The sequence below is a fragment of the Acanthopagrus latus genome, chromosome 1, assembly GCF_904848185.1.
Source record: "Acanthopagrus latus isolate v.2019 chromosome 1, fAcaLat1.1, whole genome shotgun sequence".
NCBI classification, from domain to species: domain Eukaryota; kingdom Metazoa; phylum Chordata; class Actinopteri; order Spariformes; family Sparidae; genus Acanthopagrus; species Acanthopagrus latus.
The window spans coordinates 11,135,409-11,155,407 of NC_051039.1; the positions used below are offsets into that span (position 1 = coordinate 11,135,409).

Consider the following 19,999-nt stretch of genomic DNA (forward strand, 5'->3'; position numbering starts at 1 on the left):
TGTGAGCGTACTATTCTACACACCAGATATACAGACACATGTGCCTAATCAGACGTCCAGTGGGCCTTCGTTGGCTACTGCTGTGTCTGAATTCCCCAAAAGAAGTCTCCTGCCTGTCGGATTAACGACTGTGTCTGTCTCGATGTTGGTGTGTGTGTATTTGTGAGTGTGTTCGTATGTTGGTGTGTATAAGGAGGTCCTGACAGGAAAGATACTGTTTAGGGCACAAGTACTTGGTGTTTTATTTATAGTCTATACCAAGTCTTAGAGTTTCCTACCTGGAGGCAGATACTAAATAACTAAATGGGTGTGTGGCAGTGGTCTCTGTAAGAAAAACAGTCACCTCGTGTGTGTCTGTGCACACATGTGCACGTATTTGGAGAAATGTAGCTGCGAGTGACAGAGATTGTTGTGGAGATCTGGCTTGTTGAAACATTCAGAGGGACGAGACAACAGCAGAGTCAGAGAGAGAAAAACACAGAGAGAGGGAGATCCTCATCCCCTCTTCTGCTCCATGGTGCTGACCTCCACAGGCGAGGGTAGGCCTGTCAGCCACACTTATTAAGCATGATAAGGGCAAAGGACCTGCTACTGCTGCACTCTCAGCCCCCAGCAAATACAAAAGAACCACAAAAAGAAAGACAAAGACAGAAATATAAGAAACTTCCCAATACTTACAACAGACTCCCCCTCTGTTCTCATCTCCCTGTTTTTTCCCCAAGTTACCTGTGTGAGCTGCTTGCTGCTACAGAGTTTCTCAGTGAGGGAGTTGAGCTGCGCCGTGATCTTCTCGTTGGCCCTTCGCAGCTCGCTGGCTGAAAGCGCAGCATCTTTCCTGGCACTTCGCAGTATGTCAATGTGACGCTGTAGGGACTCTACGCGCTGCTGCAGAGAAGAGGAGGAGCAGTGCTGGGTCTTCATTAGCATCCTCTTCCTCCTCCACCTCTTTCTCTCTCCTCTCGTCCCTCGCTCCCAGGGCTCATGCTGTTCATCGTCTAACAGGAGGAAGTACAAGCAGGCACCTCAGAGTTGACAAGTGCACAGAACAAATCCCTATTTAGAAGCCACTGCTGGGAGTTAACAGGTGTATGCAAGTGTGTTTCTGTATGCACAAGTGAAAACTGTGATGATTAACATTTTCCATTTATAACCAGCCAACCACAAACTAAAAAAAAACAAAGCTTGTAAACTTCTTCAAATACTTGTTACCGATAGACAGCATGTACATACATTGAGTGTTCTTCCTGCTGCAATTAATAGTCGATTAGATTTTTGTAGTTTTTGCATGGGTGTGAAAAAGGCAAAGTATTCTACCTTGGGCCAGAACACAGGCTTGTTTTCTGTTAGATTCTGCTGCCGGTGCCTCTGTGCGTGAAATCAGTGAACACCTGTAGGACTGAAAGAGCAGAAAAGTGGGAGACAGAGATGAAAAGCAGCTGTTAAATCTAACACAACCGGTCGACATGTTGTGCTTCCTGAAACGCAGCTCATAATGACACCATGATCACAGGGAGTGCTCAGTTTAACGCGACAAGACAAATCACCCTGCGCTTTAATAATTCACCTGAGCGTGTTCAACTGACTTCAACTTGAATGCTCCTCAGCGCGGATATTGCTCCTGACAGATGCTTGCAAATGCCGCCTTTGTTCAATCAGTGTCTCAAAGCTCTGATTCACTCCTACAGTATGACGTGCATGTGTGTGCGTAGAGTCATTTGCACTCGTGAGTGTGTATGTGTGACACCTCCCAACTGCACTATCGTTTGTAGCGACATCAAAGAAGCCCCCCACCACCACCACACCCCTTCTTCTGCTCTGCCTGTTTCCTTTGTATATAGGGTCAGGTAGGATTTGATCAGTGCCAGGTTTGATCACACGGTGCCTTGCAGAGAGGAGAGGGGAGATGAACCCTTTGGTTTGTGACATAGCACGTCGTGAGGGGCCAGGGCTGTCATAGTGATGAGCCCAGGAGGAACTGATGGGCACATTTAGCGGATCTGGAGCCAGGGAAACTTAAAGGGATCTGAGAGTAGGGGGGGCCCTGACAGCTCCCTGGCTGCATGTACAACAACAACCCACTCTTCCTCTGCACCTTCTCGAAAGGAGAAAGAGAGAGAGACAGGATGTCTTTAAAAGGTCCCCCTCTTTCCTCTCTTCATCTCTCTTCTTGACGGACATATCTCTCTGGGGTTTGGAGCTGCCATGTCCTGCCGTGAAGTGGTTTGATGTGGACAAGAGCAAGGGTCCAGGCCTATTGATTTCATGGTGTGGAGAGGAGAGGGGAAAAGAAGGAGCACCAGCAAGCACACAAAGGAAGGCATTTGTGAATGTAGGAGCAAAGGGAGAGGATAGTTAAAAGATGCATTGTCTGGCATGCGCGTAATCATGTGTGCAATAATTGCAGGAACACTCATAATCACCCATTTGATGTTCAATCACATTACTTATTAAAATGCTTCCTCTACACAGGTTGGATTGCTCATTTTTGTGACTTTATGGTAAAGAATGAGCAGCTCACATTGTTTTATAGGATGGCAATTGTAAAGTGGTATAAAAGCAGTGTTGACACATATGAATTAAAGGACCAGTGAGCAGGATTTAGGGGGATTTTGGCAGATCTATTTGCAAAAGTAAAATATAATATTAATAATTGTAATAATGAATGCTCATAATTATTCTTTAGTATTTATCAATTGAACAAAAATGTTTTTGTTTCTGTTACCTCAGAATGAGCCTTTTAAATCTACCGAGGAGGCCTTTTGTTTAAGTCTTATGTCTTTGCATTTTTAGCAGTCATCATAGGGACGGGTGAGCTGATGAGTATTTGGTTGATTGCAATTAAAATCCCCCCAAAACCCCCCTTGCTCTTACAATAACAAACCTATCAGAATAAATGTGTAGACACATGTACGATATTTTCCCGAAGAGCACATTCCTTAAAGGTGTAATTGATAATATTCAGTCAATACATGTGACCTTCCATCTCCCCCATCCATTGCATTCACGTCACAATGCCTATTGTTCGATTAATCTTCACCCTAAAGTGGTTGCCAGTTTGTTGGATCTAACGTTGCTAACACCAGGTAATGTTTTCAATAATGTTACCTAGTTAATGCTAGGGCAGTACAGTAGCCTATGCTCGATGCACACTGTAGCAATCTTTCCACAAATTAACAACAACCAAGACTCTCAATGCGGACAAAACAGACACCATGTGATAACAATGGTGTTGCACTATTGGTTTACAGACCTTGTAAGAAGGTAAAACCAACTGTTTTTCTTCTGGTCTTAGACAGAAATAAACAAAACAACCATTTTGGATCCAACAAAAACATTAAATCACAATATTTTTTTAAAGAAAGGGTTAGATATCATTAGATAACTGTAATGCACAATAAAACATAACACAAACTTAGTTTTCAATGTTTCTGGTGTGGCGATTAATCTTACCTGGTTATATGGTTAAGGTTTTATAGCTGGAAATAAGTGTACACATAATTTCAGTTATATTTCATTTTGCTTGTAATTTTGTTTGGGAACGTACCTCGACCGATTCCTATTTATTACATACAATTACTCTAAATATGTTGACTATCACACTGTGACCCATTTAAAAAAGAATTAAATAATAATAATAACAACATCAAGAGGTACAACTTTACATGGCACTGATACAGCTTATGCTTCAATAGCAGAGTGAAGTCAGGAATGAGTATTTTAAGAACATCATTGAAGGAAGAGCGGGAACCCACCTTTCTGTTAGCGGGCACACTGTTGAGACTGTCCACGTACTCTTCTCCACTGTCACTGCGGAGAGAATTGTGAGGGGTGATTACAGTCCAGAAGTTGAACCCATAACCCTGGTTCTGAAAGTACCACCACTGGACAAAAATCCAATTTACCTTTTATGGTTGATTTAGTTGACATCAAGAAAAAATATGTGCATTTCGCCCCCCCATCCTCCTTCCAACAGAAAATCAATGTCCCATCCAATTTCTGAGCTGGAAGTGTAAATGTGGGTGTAAATTAAGTGAAAAGCTGCAGTGTGTGGTGCTGATGGTGAATGCATCAACATGTATGAGAGCGGCTGTGGCCTTCATTAGCCCTCTGTGTGTGACAGACGTGTGTGAGAGGCACGGCTGAGCGGAGCCAAGCAAAGTTGCATCTGATGGACACACGGTAAGGGCTTCCACACACACACACACACACACAGACACACAGGTTTATTGACAGTGACCTTTGACGTGAAGGTGGAAGCCAGTGACATTTACGCTGGCGGGTTTATTAAGGTGGGGCCTGGGAGAAGCAGCGGAGGTAAAGACCACAGAGAGAGGATCTAACTGGAACATGACAGGGGCTGGGGGCTAGTTAGGGTTAAACCTGGTCTGGAAGTGGCACAGGGACTTGCTCAGGATCACTAATTACCCACCACTAAGACCAGGGTGACATGCAGTTTGGTGAAAAATGCTGGTGAGAAAGATAAACTGCAGCCTTAAATTTAGCTTGATGAATACAATTCTGAAATTATCTCACTCATAATTTTACTATACTTTCTATATGTATGCATCATATCCAGATTCAAAATGACAAATTAATGAAGGGTGTTTGCAAGTGCCTTCACAGTCACCAGATCTCATCCTAGTTGAACACCAATGAGAGATTTTGGAGGACTCTCCACCTCTGTAAAATTTAACTGACTAGCTTAGGAACTTGTTTTCATGAAGTCTAAGATTTTGTGAGCCAAGATAAATTATTTGTCTTTTTTGTATTTGTGTTTAAACTTGACTCTTCTCACAATTCTAAGCGACATGTATTGTGCGCTGCTCTTGTTCATTTTCTCTTCTTCTCTGCGTTTATTGACAGATTGCAAACCATCTGTAAAGGTGCTTACCGCTACATACGGCATCAGACAATATCTATCGGCGATAAATTCACTGATGTGATAAATAACTAATAATATACATTTCCTAATAATGGGCTGAGAATTTATTACATGATAATTGATAGGGTCGATATTCATCGTGCAAATGCATTTTATTCTCATTTTAATTCAATCTGTTTGTAACATAATGAAAGAATGTGTACCTATTTGGCCCTGAGTTTCATATGTTGTCTGTATTTCTCATCAGATAAGGGAACCTGGGACAAAATCTTACCAAATGGGGGTCTGCAGTCTAATTTGTGTCAGTTTATGGGTCCTTGGGGTGAAAAAGTTTGAGACCCACTGGACTCATCGACTTATTGCATGCGTCCATATTTATGAGAGGGACCAATGAAGCCGACCAAGATATTTTATGCAGGTTTTTCCTTTCCTTATCAATGATCTGTCACTCACCTGTAATGTAGTGCAGTGATTAAGACCATATTAAACATGTAAACACAATCATATTCATATTAACAGAACAATCCAATACGATTCTGAATAAGCCCCCCTGCTCTCATTCTGTCCTGCTCTCTAACAAAACTGCTGATCTGCTCAAAATGGTCAGCTGCCTCCAGCGGCTCGAAACTTGAGAGAGGGAGCCAGAGGCAGCGATAAAAAGGAGGAGGGGGGGAGACAAAGACTTGTCAGTAGCTTTAACGAGTCTGACATCTTTATTTGGCACTATTTAGGCCAAACCTCCTTAGGCAGAAATACTGTATTTCCGGCAGTGCCTACCAGACATATTGCTGAAGTAGACCGCTGCGTGATAAGAGACGCAGAAGGCTTTACAGTAACAAATCAGTCGACAGGTGCTTAAATAAGACAACATCTCAGTTTAGACCCCTTCTTCACAAATCCACTTAGATCCTCCTCTCAGGTAAAAGCGTATATTAGACTGCTGCTTATTAGCCACATGGAGAGGCATTAGGAAAGCAGGGCATAGCTGCACCCAGTCCCTGTTAAATGGCCTCATGTGGATAGAGATGGGGTGGATTACAGCCTGATGAATTAGCTGGTGAAGAGATGGCGAGTTGGCGAGAGCGGATAGCGAGAGGCATACAGGGAGAGAAAGTGAAGGGGAATGAATATCGGCGATAGCTCTGAGTGTTTGAAATCAAATCATTCCGACCATCACTCAACAAACATCGGCTCAGTGGCTTTTTTGCATAAAACATACATGAAATAATTACTGTCGATGGTTCTTAATTTAGAGGGTGTTAAACAGCTTGTAGACATCTGGTACTGAGCCGAGTAGGGTCATTCAAAATTTATCTAACTAAATTAAGGCGAGGAGAGGAGAGAGAAGGGCGGGTACGATGGAAAGGAATTGGTCTGTGTGTGTGTGTGTGTGTATGCGCACGCACACACGCACACACACACACTTGTGAATTGACACGACACAAGATGGCCAACATGACTACACACCCTAGGTTGGGTTAGCTTCTGTGCGTGTACGGTTGTATGTGTGTGTGTTTGTATGGGTGGAGGAGGAGGTGGGTGAGCGGGCCTGGTACTTGCAGGGGGATCCTTAGCGCTGTCAGGGGGGGGTTAGTGAATATGCAAAGGACCAGTAAATTAAATCAAACTGCCAAACTGTCAATTTCGGGGTAGCGTGACTAGTGCATGAAAATGGCATCACTGGAAGGTATCAAGGCTTCGGCGGCCCCCTTATCCCTGGGCTTTTCTGGCATTGGTTCAACTTTGTGTAGAGAGGTGGCTAATTTTGCATGCAAATTTCAGTCAATAAGCTCCAAGCAAGGCGTCCCAGGATATTTCAAAGGATCTGACAGTAGTTTCCCCCTCCTCTCTCCTTCTCTCTATCATTCTTGCTCGCATTCTTCTTTTGGCTCCTGAATACCAACTAGACAGACGATGAAATTCAATCACCCATTTGCTTATGCTTTGCATATGCACATTGTCCCCTCGATGCTGCGTACCCCCCCTCCGCAATTCAGCCAGCCTACCCTCAACACTCCAACCACCTAAAAATAATGAGGAGGCAGGCAGTGCGAATAAGTGCATCTGTGTGTGTGTGTGTATCATTACCTATCTGCGCTCATATCCTCCCACTCGTCCTTAGTGGGACTCGGGCTGCGGCCTTGCCAGCTGATGGCTTGATTGGGGCTGACTGTTCGGTGGCTGCGCTGGTGTAGCGGACCTCTGAGTCTGGTTGTTTTGAATTTGACCTTGCTGCTAATATTACCAGAGATCCCGCCTGGCCGGGCTGGTCCTGCTGCGTGGTTCTTGTAGAAGTCCCTGGCTGCCCTGAGGATCCCCAACTCCTGTCTCAGCTTCAGCAGCTGATGATGAAGCTTGGTAGTGTCTTTCTGAGAGGCAGCCAGCCGGGCTTCAAGAGCCATGATCTCACTGCGATGCTGCTCCGCCTGGGCCACGGCCTGGGCATGGGTTGCCTCTTCACGTACAGCTTCCTGGGTTCGCAGGTGATCCAAGGAAGCTTTGAGTCGGCTGCAGTTGTGGGCCAAGTCTTCCTTGGCTTCAAGTAGCTGGTCTTTCTCTTCCCTCAACCTCTCTGTCTCCTCCTCCAGGGACATCATCCTCCGCTCAAGCTGTTCAATCTGAAGAAATCAGAGATACGGGGCCTCAATGGTACAATTTTTTTTCCCTAGCATATCTGTCATTTAACGTAAAAACTTCTGATCATGCTGTGCTTGTAAAAAGAACATTCATAGCCTGAGTTGACCCTGTTGTTACTCTACAGTCTATTTTATAAGTGAAAATATAAATGAGGGAGTCCAGTTTCTTTGACCTGTGTGTGGTAACATGCACACAGTGGTTTCCCTCTCCAGACATTTACTCAAGGGTGCATGTGCCAATGCATATATGCTGAACCAGTGAGGGAAGTAGCACACCAACTCCCCAGCCTGGCAAGGCTATGGACAGCTGACTGGCACCCCCTTACCCTGATCACCCATAACTAGGCAGCAACCAGGAGCACTTAGTCCATTTGTTAGATCTTTGGTGCAGACTGTTTAAGAGAACAGTGGATGCCTGCTGGGTTTGTGCCTCCAGGCATTTTTTTCCCTTTTATTTGGATCTCACTCTGCCCGCTGGTGAGGCCTGGTACCTTTCAAACAAAATTAGATGGCTATCCCCACTCTTGATGATTCACTGCCATGAATGCAGAAGGGGGGCAACATGTAAACTCATGCAAGCGAGGGTTTTAAAAGCATGTGTGCATAAACATGTGGAACGTACTGACAGCTCTGATGCAAAATTTATGATAAGTTATTTGGTACTTTTTGAGATAAATAGAGTTATTACAGTCACAGTTACCCCATACTGTATATACATATATATAGAGAGAGATTTTTTTCCCTTCCTAGCTGACACTCAATTTGGAAATGACTAAATGACCAATTCTCCAAGGAGTGAGAACAACTTTGAATCATTCTTGATAGAGCAAATCCAACTGGCATTGTGCTTCGTTATGACTCTGTCGGGTTTCTTTTATTGGCAATGACAAAGAACACTTAACGATGGCATGGTGCTGTACCTTTTTAAATGACTGTTCCATCCACTCTGAAGAAACAGAAAGCTTTTTCGGAGTGCTGCTTTTGACCTGGTGCTCCTCTACCACTTTGTGAATCAGTTCTGCAAAGGGAACAAAGCTTGTTATTGTGACATGATGTGTCAAACGCAGGCTGCTCAATCAATAGAATGATAAAAAAGAGGGTACATTAAATCAATTAGCATTACTAAGGTCTAATTTCCTTCCCAAGGTGGTCCAGTTTCTTTCTTTTTCTCTTTTGTCAGTCAAATCAGAAGGAACTCAAGATTCACTAATGCTGTTTTCATAGGGACTTGAGATTTACAGCTAAAATCCACCTCCTGTTTCTTAAAGCTTATCAAATAGCCTTTTTTCCTCCCTATTAACAGAAGGTGTTTTATTTAGTAGTCCACACGGAAATAGGAAAACAGTGTTCAATAGTGTACACTGGTACATGCTATGTGCAACCTCTCTCTAGGGATCTTAAACAAACGAAGAGAAGTGCTTGAATCCCTTGTGAACACACAGCCCCAGGCTGCACTGCTTTGTAGTCCACTATGTTTCCCCAATGGACAACTAATCTCTGCAGAATAACATGCTGCTTTATTCTGAGAACTTCAATAGTGGCCTTGGCAAACATATGATTTAGGCTTTATGATAACAACAGAATGCATGCAGGAGTCAAAGAGCTTGGGGAATTGACGCACACATATTCATGTGCGCATACACAATCCAACAAGCCTCACAGTGTCCCTGCTTGACATACAGTAAACACCCGCAAAAGTAGCAATATCTTCACTGCTTCCTGAGATGCAAAGGGCAACACAAAACAATATAAAACTTTCTGCCTTTCATTCTCTCCTGTAAAACATTCACGACAGGATGACCAAAATAATTTGTACAATGAGGCAGGAAACATTAAATATTCAGGACCTTGACTTTTCAGGTCAGTTGATCTTGTGGAGAGTGAGCTGGAAAAAGAGTCCATAGAAGGAGCGAATAAGAAGAGAGAGGGTTATGTTGTGAGGGGCTGCTGCTCCCTTGCTTTGCATTTGACGCTTTGCCCAGGGAAGTTTGTTACTTTGAATTAGCCTGCTCTTTTGTCTCCCCAGCATGTCACATTCAATCAGACAGAGCACCAAATAGGACAGGAGGGCTGCCGGGTTCGCTGGATACATAACCAGGTTGGGAGACAATTATCCAGCTCCAGTGCTGGTGGCTTGGGAGTTGGCACCTCAGCACTACCTTGATAAGAAGACGTGGTGGCTCCCTAGTCACCCACTGTTGGAGGAGGTCCTGGCACTGCGGCATATATTAACGTCCCTCCCACGTCTCCCCATGGGCTGCAGCACAAAGGCCCTGCTCCTTTCATCTGCTGCCTTTCGTTAGTGTGATCGTGGCGTGAGAGCTTCAACCCTCCATCCCTTTGATCGGGTCACAGAGGTTCTTCAGGAGCACATGCTGTGACCATTCCCATTTTTTCTAAAGAGTGTTGAGTTTACTTCCTATTGACTCTAAACATATTGGTTTTAATCCAGATGTAAATAATTCATACTCTAACCTCCTAAACTGGGGAACACATTGTGTGAGTTTACTCTCAAGGCTTTTGTTTCACTTTAAAGGCTATTAAAATCAGGCATTTTTGCGAGGCTAGTCATATACAATACTACCCTAAGATTTTAACTTGAGTGAATTCTACTTGATAGAAACTAGAAAAAAGTCAAGCAGATACTCTTTATATCTGCTTTATATCTTTTCTTTATATCTCTTTATTACTTTATATTTAGCGATTATTTGTCTGATAAGACGTAAAACTAAGGACATCCTTTTGAAGGCGTTTATTTCCTTGAATTCTGAACAAGACTGTCAATAGGAGTGGATCCACTATTTTAATTAGTGCCATCCTTTAAATCACATACTTGCATGTCCAACACACACCATCATTGGTTGTGAAGAAAATGAAAGTGATCTGGGACAAATTTGTTATTGAACCAGTTAATTAAGGCCAGTGGTTGAGGTGGTCAGTGTCTGACAAAAGGTTGCAGATTGGATTAAAAGTGATGTGCATTTTAACATCGGGAGTGATTTATGCAGACAAGATGAACATGACTTGATCTCCCAATCAATTTGCAAGGAGTTGATCAAGTCTTAATTGAGTTGTCTTATCAATTCCACTGGGAGTCGTCTTATTAATTCTACTCAGTAATACACATGGCCCAGAGCTAAGTGGATAGCTTAAAGTTGCTGTCATGTTAAACAGGTGTACTTTTCCATTACAGGACCACTACTTCCAGTGCTTTTTCCTTTTTACTTTGGGCCTGTGGCAACATCCTTGGGAAACATTGTACAGAGCAAAGCAGGAAAATTAATCTAAAAATAGATTTAAATTAGGCAATTTTTTTAGACAAAAAGAAAAGGGAAAAGAAAAATTAAATAGATAAATATCTTATAAAATAAGATTTTAAAGAGCAAGTGCAGTGCCCTTTCAAAATATGCAGCTCTTAACTCATCAGGGCCATGCTGAGACAATAAACATGTTTGATATTTACGATGTAAAATCTATGATTATATCCTTAACTTTCTGTACTGGTCCACAACATCCAATGAGAGAAGCATCCCGGACCAGCTCACAGTACTGCCAGGCAATGGCAAACATTCCATCCCTTTAAACGTTAGTTAGCATAGTACTGTTGACAGAAATGCTGAAGAATAGAAAACCTGTGCTGACTGTGTCTCCTAACTCACCTAGACTCATTTACCCTTCTGCTTTTCTTTTGCTGTCATGGCAACATGTTACCACAGCAAATGTTGCACCATGCTAATTTTGCTTTTTTGTTTATGTCTGCTTCTCCCTGATATCACATGAGCCATGAAGTCAGAGCTCTGAAGCCACACCCCAGCTGCTTCTCAGAGCAGTGTTGGCTGTTTATTCAGAAATATTCATATTCAGCACGTTGCATATCTGAATTTTACCAAATTCAACACTGTTCTTCCTTGGCACCCCAGCAACAAAACTGCTAAGTGTGAAGTTGATTAAATGGCTAAATGGTGCTAGAGTTATGTGAATGACATTAAGACAGAAAGTGATTCCTAGCTTATAGTTGGAACATTTTCACCTGGTTATTTTTAAGTCCCCATAATACTTTCCCAGTATAAAAGAAAAAAAAGGGTTCACCTTGGTGTTCATTAGCAAGACATAGGTGGAGCTCCTTCACTGTGGCCCGGTCCATGGCAGCCTGGACTCGCAGCATGTCCAGTTCCTCCTCCAGGCCGGCTCTGCAGTCACACAGAAGATAAACTCTCCTTCAGACAGCTCTTACGTCAAATCTATCCTTGCTCAAAAATGAGTGGAAAAACAAAAAGAAATGTGAAACCACTACAAACACAAGCATTGTACAGTATAATGAGTATCTTTTTAAATCTCCACAAACATCTCTCTGGATTCCACTGTGGACTCAATTATAGTAGAAACTTTTTTTTTTTTGACTTGAATCTCATGTGCTGGCTTTCTCTTCCCAACAGAAAAGACGACAACGTGAAGAAATCAACTAATTAAAATGCTTTTTAATTCATCTGGAAATCAAAGTGACAAGCAACATGAAACGCCAAGGTAGGGAAGTACAGTGTGTGTGTGTGTGTGTGTGTGTGTAACAGACAAACAGAGACTGGGAAGTGTGCACAATTACCTCTCTGCAATTAGCTTGATTCCTGCTAAAGGCTAATTACGTGGAGCCATCCTCGAGACTTTGCACTTTCAAGTTATTATTAGGACCCCAACTGAAGTCTACTGAGGATACACACAAGCCCACTGAGACAACCACACCTGAAACACACACCTAATTTCCCTCCCCTCTGCTCCACAGAGTCAGAGAGAAACACTAGAAACAAGCTCCTGCTACTGTAGTGGCATTCTTCCCTCAGTTAACCTCATTACAACAGTAGATCTCCATGCTGACTGACTTCGTAAGACATGCAGCGAGTGCAGCATGCGTGACACACTCTGAAGTGTTTGAAGAGTAACTGGGCATTTGTGGCTGTGGTGAACTATGATGAGAATAATGGCAATTAACTAAAACCAGACGCTTGTTTCAACCAATCTAATTCTGTGAGATAAACCAAGAGATTTTTCCATACATGTGCCAAGAAAATGACTTGGGAAAAGTTATCGCCATAGCTCAGGGAAGGAAAGTAATTAGCTTTTTAGCCCACACAGTCCAGCAGAGGCCTGGTCTAATGGCTGACCGCAGCTTAAATAAGTACACAAATGACTCTCCCTGAGGGGGGGTGAGGAAGCAGATGGATATGTGTCGCTCCTCTATAGATTTTCCTCCATAAATGAACTCAAGTCGATGAGGCAACGGCACTGGCCTTATGTGTCCAGGCTGTTAATGGGACAAATGAGCTGAAATATGCAGTATGTGGAGGGAGCTTGTTCCATCTCATGTTTCTCTTTTATGCCTTTTCGGATGCTGATGGTATTGACGCTAAACCAAAGTTCATATGCAAAACATTCAATTTTGTTGAGGGATAAGCATACTTTCTTGGATGGAGAAGGGATTAGGTTGCAAATGGAGTTCACTGACCAGGGGGCGTCCAGTTTCACATCATAACACTGTAGAGATGGAAAACTATTGGATCCTTAGTCAGTAACACCAAGTTGTTACAATGTGTGTTCCAGTCTCCCTAATACCATTTTCACACCAAAATTAAACTTTTTTGACAGTATAGGTTATTAACTCATTTACCATCTCCAGGAGGAGAGTTTCTTGATTAGTCTTTTTTCCCTTGTGTGCCAAATGCATCACAAAATGTGCCAGTATTACAGAGAGCAGTAGAAAGTAACAGATTATACACATCAAACTACATCTAGAAGACGATACGACATGGTTTAAAAGTCCTAATCAATACCATTTTAAATTAGACATTTTTTTTTTCGGGAGCAGATGATGGAAGTTGCCAACGAGTGAAACGTCTCACTTCTTTCTCAAGTCCGTTGAGAATTGCAAATTATGCAGCTGGCAAGGCTCGTGTAGCGACACAGAAGCTTTTTGGTTAATTCACTGAAAAATTCTAATCAAACAAACTTTACTTTTCCTTTCTTTTCATGACAAGTTAAAAACAAATAGCTCCAAAAATATAATTTCATTCTCAACTGCGCAAACTGTCTTATTGGATGGAGTTTGCTTCAATCTCCCCTTACAGTCTCACACCTCACACTTTGCTTCCTTGTGTGAGTGAATCATTTGATAAACAGATGCTTACATTTTTTTTGCACACTGGGGTCCTAGTGATTGGAATAGAGTATCTTTGAGAAATCAAAAGGATGATTAGGCAACGCTAAACAGCTATGTAGTACTATGCTACATCTTAAACCCAACATCAAAAACCTATACATTAGATCTGCATCACATTATAGCCATCTCCCCCACAAACAAATTCTCAGCCCTTCCCCTACGTTTGACTAACTCCACTAACCTGCAACTTATCTGAAATGAAACCATGTTACCTGTCATATTCAAGCTATCACTGAGGAGAAAAGGTTCTCTACAGCCATGCCTCCTATAGAGCATTTCAAGTCCTTTTTTCAAGATCTGGATGATAAATCAAATAAGGCTAGCCGGACAATTTCCAATTCCCTCTCAACTTGCCCACTTCACCTAAGGTAGAATAATACTCAGCAGGCATAAAAGCAAAAGAAGTTTCTTGGCAGAATCCAAACTAAAGGCAAACAGACAGGTGTTATGTTTGGTAATGATGTGGTCTGCAATGTAAGTCTGTGTCTCACGCCGCTCTTTTGGCCCCGTTTTTGAAAACATTTTCTCTCTCGTGCAGCGCTAGAACTTCAGCCCTGAGCTATCCACTCCATGTCATTTGATCTCGTCTCTACCTATGTTGCACCTAACACAGCTTAGAGCGCAAACTGCCAGCCTCCATCCACAAGGGTGTACAGCACAACATCATCTGCAGCCATTGTGCTTTCGCATGCCAGCCTCCTCTTGGATTCTTGCTCGGCACATAAAAATACACAGGAAGAGCAGGGAATAGGGTGAGAAAGCAAAAACACCTCTGGCACTTTCATCGCTGGGGAAAGAATCTTGTTTTTGGGGGTGTGAGGGGGATTCCCCTATGGTTAAACTCAGGCCAGAGGGCTGTACGCTCATGGAGGGAGTTTGGGTGGATGAGCCACTGCTGTCAGCAGAAATGGTGACTGGTGGAGTTTACATGTCTCAATGCTGTATTTTAGCTACAGGCGATGCAACGGCAGAAGCAACAATGCGTCTTTAAGAAATAGATTCTCCAGCCACGGGCCACTGATGAGAGGTAAATGGGGAATCTCGTAAGAACCACTGGTGGAAACAACCTAAGATGTCCACAATATACCCTGTTTAAGAGGCTTGTTGATGCCGCAAGGTAACCTAATATAAAATAAAACAATATCATAATGTTGTATTTATTAAACATGAGGAAGAAAAAGACATTTGTAGACTATCTGAATATGAGAGGAAATAGGTCCACTACATTCTCTACTGTATGCGTGAGGTTTGGTTCTTTGAAATAACTATGTTCTTTATGCTCTAATTTCATCTTGTTATGAGACTACTGTAGCCAAGATTGGCGCACTGAAGCTTGCATCATAATTAATAACTAAGTGTATACCAAGTTTTTTTTCCACACAATAATTAATTTGCCAAATAATTAATGAAGGAAAAACCTTAGTTGTCTGATTTAAAAACATGCATAAAACATTCTGTTTGTGTGTGTGTGCGTTTGAGCAAATGTGTCCCTCCTCCAACTAAGCCCTCGTCCAGGGGGCAAAAGACTCTCATTACTTCTAATACCTTTTAGCAAATCAAGATGAAACGAAAAGAAATGGAGGAATATGAGGAACATCAGGGTAAACTTTATTAAACTTAATTAGAGTCAACGTCGCTTACTGGGGAGGTTCAAGTCCATAATGGTCACACTCTATAGAGGAGCCTTCAGTGCTGCTGCAGTGCAAATGATCTCAAAGGCTTTTTCCCCAGTAATCGCTAGCTAATTTATGCTTTGATGTCGTCTGAGTATAGCATCTTAAGTCTGAGGGTGCACTGCATGTGTTTATTCTGTTTATGGAGCCTAAATAATCCCTGCCTCTTTTTAGCAACAGACCTTTAACAACAATTAACAAGCGTGGACATGGAGTGCTGCAGACAGATGCATAATGAGGTAGATAGAATGATCCCACTGTGAATTTTCTAGCCCACCCTGTCCGTAGTTGCTTGCCAGCCATATAATACAACCAGAAGAAATCTCAATCATGCATTCATCTGAGAGGTATTCTAAACTGGTTAAATGTGGAGAGATAGTTATTTTACTTGGAATGTTTGCTGACTAAATCATGAAAGCTACAGGGCAGTCCCACAACACAACAAGGAAAGTTGAAATCATGAGATGGATAGCATCAGCACATGAAGTGCTTTTGACATATTCAGCTTGACTACACATCCATTAGACACGTAGACACTATTTTTTCTAACTGGGACCCTGGTTTTGGTAGCTAACTTCCCTTCCATTTTGGAATTCCCTCCATCCTCTCTACATCCCTGCACTTGCGGGACTCCTTTCTTTTTTCCAAGGAAGCTCTCTTTGTTTCTTTCTTTTCCTCAAGTGTTTTTCTTCCTTGGCATGTTTGGTGGTATAAGCCATCACCAGGAGCAATGGACCAGGTAGCTTCCCCTGTTCCACCCTTGCTGATAAACAGAGAAGTCCTACTCTCTGTGCATTAACAAGCAGACTGGACAACCCCTTTATGGAGTTCTCTGTCCTGACTGGATAAAGTGGGCAGGACTACCAGAAAATGTCTTTTCTTTTCTTTTTTACTGCATGAGCAGCAGGAAGAAAGACAGGGGTTACTGACCAAACCCTCAGAAGGTCTTAACTGTTGGAATATAGAGATATTCAACATTTATTTTAATAAGAAAATAAGTCTCATGGTCAATTCCAAGTCCTAGACCACAACTATCATTATCAATATAGCTAATGGTGCACCTGAACAATGGTAAGCACCAGTGTTGTAGGATGTTCTGAAAATTGCCACAGTCATCTTCAAGTGCGCTCTTTCTGAAACAATGCAATAGGTGACAGTGAAACACAGAATTGATCCACTGGTGCTTAAGCGCATGGAATATAAAAACTCACTGGCCCCAGTTACGATAAAAAATACTAAAAAAAAAAAAAACTGCTGTTAATTTTGCACTATATCATGTAAATATGTATATATGTCTATTTCTTCCCTTTTTAATTTGATTGCTTATTTTTGCTATTGTTCCTGTTCTTGTAATATTTTTCTGTTTTGGTAATATCTGTTGCTGCTGTGACAAACAAATTTCCCCGTCTGTGGGACATTAAACAATTTCTGATTCTGAATACATACCAACTCCAAACTGCTTCATCAGCACAAGAACTTTTGAAAACTTCATCACTTGACTTTTCCACAGTCAAGTAGTGACACCCAAACTTTGGATTACCATGTGAAATGCATGCAGGTTGTCTGGAGTGATGTCAAAAGTCGCCAAAGAATACACATTTGTTGCTGACTGCACCCTTAGTAAATCAGCTACAACAGCAGACAGACCTGTTTCACCTTCTTGCTCAACCTCTAATTCAAGTGCAGAGACCAGAGGGGGGCCTGGGCTCCATAACATTCTCTTAACACTGTGGGGACCCACTGTGCAGGAGTTATTCCAGCAATATTCATTCTGGGAAATGGTCATTTGGGGCTCAAGACAGTGTTTTACTAGTGCAGTTTTTGAAGGAGGTGATAGGGAGCATCTGTGCACAATATCATGACAATGAGAAAAAGCTATTGAGAGACAAATGGAGAGTTTTAACCGAGGCTCTCCTCTAAAGCCCGCCACTAGGCATTTAAGCTTTATAAGGGGCCTTTATTTGGCCCTAAATTCTTCAGCTGCCAGGAGTTAATTATCCATTAGTGGATAATTTCTAACACTTATCTAGCATAACCTTCACAAGCACAATCATTATAATACGGTCAACGGAACAACAAGCTGCAAGTGCTTGCCCCCAGAGTTTCCTTGCAGTTATGCTTCCACAAACTCTTGTTCTAACACAACGAAGCACACACTTTTGCCTCTCAGCAGACATTTGCATTGCAGGGGTATAAAGCTGTTTGGTCAATCTGGCTTCGTCCATAGTCCCAACAACAACCCTATCTGTTCACTGCTGCACCTTCTCACAACAGGTATGGAAGAAAGCAAGGATTGGAATAGAGACGGGCCGTGTGCTGCTTTCGCTTAGTTGAACACACTGAGCTGTGCATGTGTTCAGATGTGTGCCCTGGAAAGGAGAGGTTTTTTTAAAGCACAAGTTTAAACACCCGAGCCAAGTTTACTTTGCACCAGCCACCCGGGTAAGGAGGGGCCCTGGGGGCGGGAATGGAGGAGATGAGGTGGAGCTGGTCAGGGGCACATGAAGGGGATCAACACTAACCCTGGAGGACAGGCCAGTTACACAGCTCGGAAAGAGGCCAGGCGCTCTCCATCCCTCGTGGTTTCCCCTTACAGGTCAGTTCCAAGGACCCTGCGTGTTCACTGTAGCCCACTCGCCCCCCCGATGCCCCACCCCCAGACCATCCAGTGCTCTGCTCAGCTCTAGCCGTGGCCGGGCAGGCAGGCAGGCAGGCGGATGGACATCCCTTAACAGGCAGCATCGGCGGCACTAGGGCTGCTAGCCTGTAATTAGCTCGGACAGCTCAGGCTTGGAGAGAGGCAGCCGGGCTATATCATAATGAGCTCAGCTGGGATTAGGAGGACAGGGCAGGGGGGTGAGCAGAGGGGAAAGCGGTAGAGGGGGTGAGGAGGGGGGCAAGTACCAGAATTCTGGCCTCAGCCTACTGCAGCATCACAGAGGGCCGGAGGGAGGCAACTGGGAAGACGAGGAGGAAGAGGGGTAGAGTAGGGTACAGAGGCACGGGATAGAGGAGGGAAGAGGTGAGGAGAGGTGAAGGCTAGGGGAGATAGGAGAGAGGAAGACTGTGGCTTTAGGCCAAGCTTTGTGTAGCATCATAGAGGGTCAGTGTTCGTGGTACAGTTACAGGGGCTGCTCAAGATCAAACAAGACAACTGCTATACTACACCCACAGAGAGACTAAAAGACAAAGACAGGTGGAAAGGAAGACAGGGAGATAGAGAGAGGGAAACACTAAGTAACAAAGAAAGAAATTAATGTTTGCAAGTTCCTCTTGCAGAAAAGGCACATTGTGATTAAAAAAGTCACCAAACTCTACATCAACATCTGAGCGAACAACACAACTACAGCTTAGAGACTACAAGTATGTAAAGTACCTTATTGACACTCACTTAATAACACTAGCAACGGGACAACCGTTTGGCATAAATGTTCCATTAAAGATGCAATTATTTCACAAAGATACAGCCAGGGATTCTGATAAAGGGATTTTACTTCCTTCACTTTTATGTGTGAATTTTTGGGCAGCCAATTTTACAAATGAGCACAGAGTCTAATGATCTTGCTTTGGCCCCCGCTGGCTGGTAATGATGTGGAGGGCTAGGTGGATGCTGTGAAGCTGGGAAAGGCACAGTCCAAATTTTAACACCCACAAACAAGAAGGGACAGTGGGAGTGCGTGTCGGCATGTGTGTTCACTTGTAAGTGTTAAACGAAAGACGTCTACAGCATGTTCCAGCCAGGCGACTTACTTTTCAATGGAGAGCTTCCTGGTCAGGTTTTTCAAGTAGGCCAGCTCGTTCCACACCGCATCACTGTCCTCTTGTCGTAGCTGCCACGGTTCTGCACGCTGCAGCCTTCCACCTGGTCTGGACACACACATACACAAAAGTTGAGAGGACAAAAGTTTAAATGTAGGGGTAAGCAGAATAATTGAAGAAGTAGCTTCATTTATGGAACACACACATGTAAAGCAAACATGCTAACAAGGGAAAATGTTTGCTACTGTACATTACCTTGCTGCCTCTGGCCAATTCACATGGGGTAACACGGCCCCTTAGTCTCACTCTGGTTTTGTTATTCAGTCATCTTTAGCAGTATTCAAATGAGCAGCCTTGACTTTGACATTTCAGTGGCAAATCATGTACACACGTATGCATGTTTGTTAGAGCCCAGGGCACTGCCCGTGCGGCAGGGCGATGGACCATTCCCTGTGTGCCATGCAAATGTAAATAATGGCAAAAACACACTCGCAAACGAGGTCATTCAAATGTCTACACCTCACTTATGAATACTTAATGACACTTTGTGCTCAGTGGCTGCCCCTTCCATTGAACTTCTCCTTCAACTCACACACACACACACGCACGCACACACGTGGACACACATGCACACAACCAGACACAAATTGTCCCTGCTGCTCCCAACTGCATCCCCACACACATCCAATTCATTAATCAGTCTTAGCCCAACACATTCAATTCCAATTAGCCTTTCATTTGCAAACTAAAATGGCTTTTAGTGAGAAATCTGCAGATTGAAATAGAGCAGGTGAGACGAGAATACCGGTTTTGTCACACACACCACAGTTCCTAATTTTTA

General features: G+C 43.1%; 1 protein-coding gene across 1 annotated transcript in view; it reads right to left on the reverse strand.

Moving 5' to 3' along the window:
• The window catches only part of cntln (centlein, centrosomal protein), an 86,188-nt gene that overhangs the window by 32,019 nt on the left and 34,170 nt on the right, over positions 1 to 19,999 (reverse strand). Inside the window, exons 13-19 of the mRNA XM_037101698.1 lie at positions 19,150 to 19,266; positions 11,608 to 11,708; positions 8,439 to 8,536; positions 6,971 to 7,500; positions 3,753 to 3,807; positions 1,315 to 1,396; positions 727 to 995 (exon numbers count right to left, since the gene is read on the reverse strand). Coding sequence (XP_036957593.1) covers positions 727 to 995; positions 1,315 to 1,396; positions 3,753 to 3,807; positions 6,971 to 7,500; positions 8,439 to 8,536; positions 11,608 to 11,708; positions 19,150 to 19,266 — 1,252 coding nt within the window. The remainder of the gene's footprint in view (positions 1 to 726; positions 996 to 1,314; positions 1,397 to 3,752; positions 3,808 to 6,970; positions 7,501 to 8,438; positions 8,537 to 11,607; positions 11,709 to 19,149; positions 19,267 to 19,999) is intronic.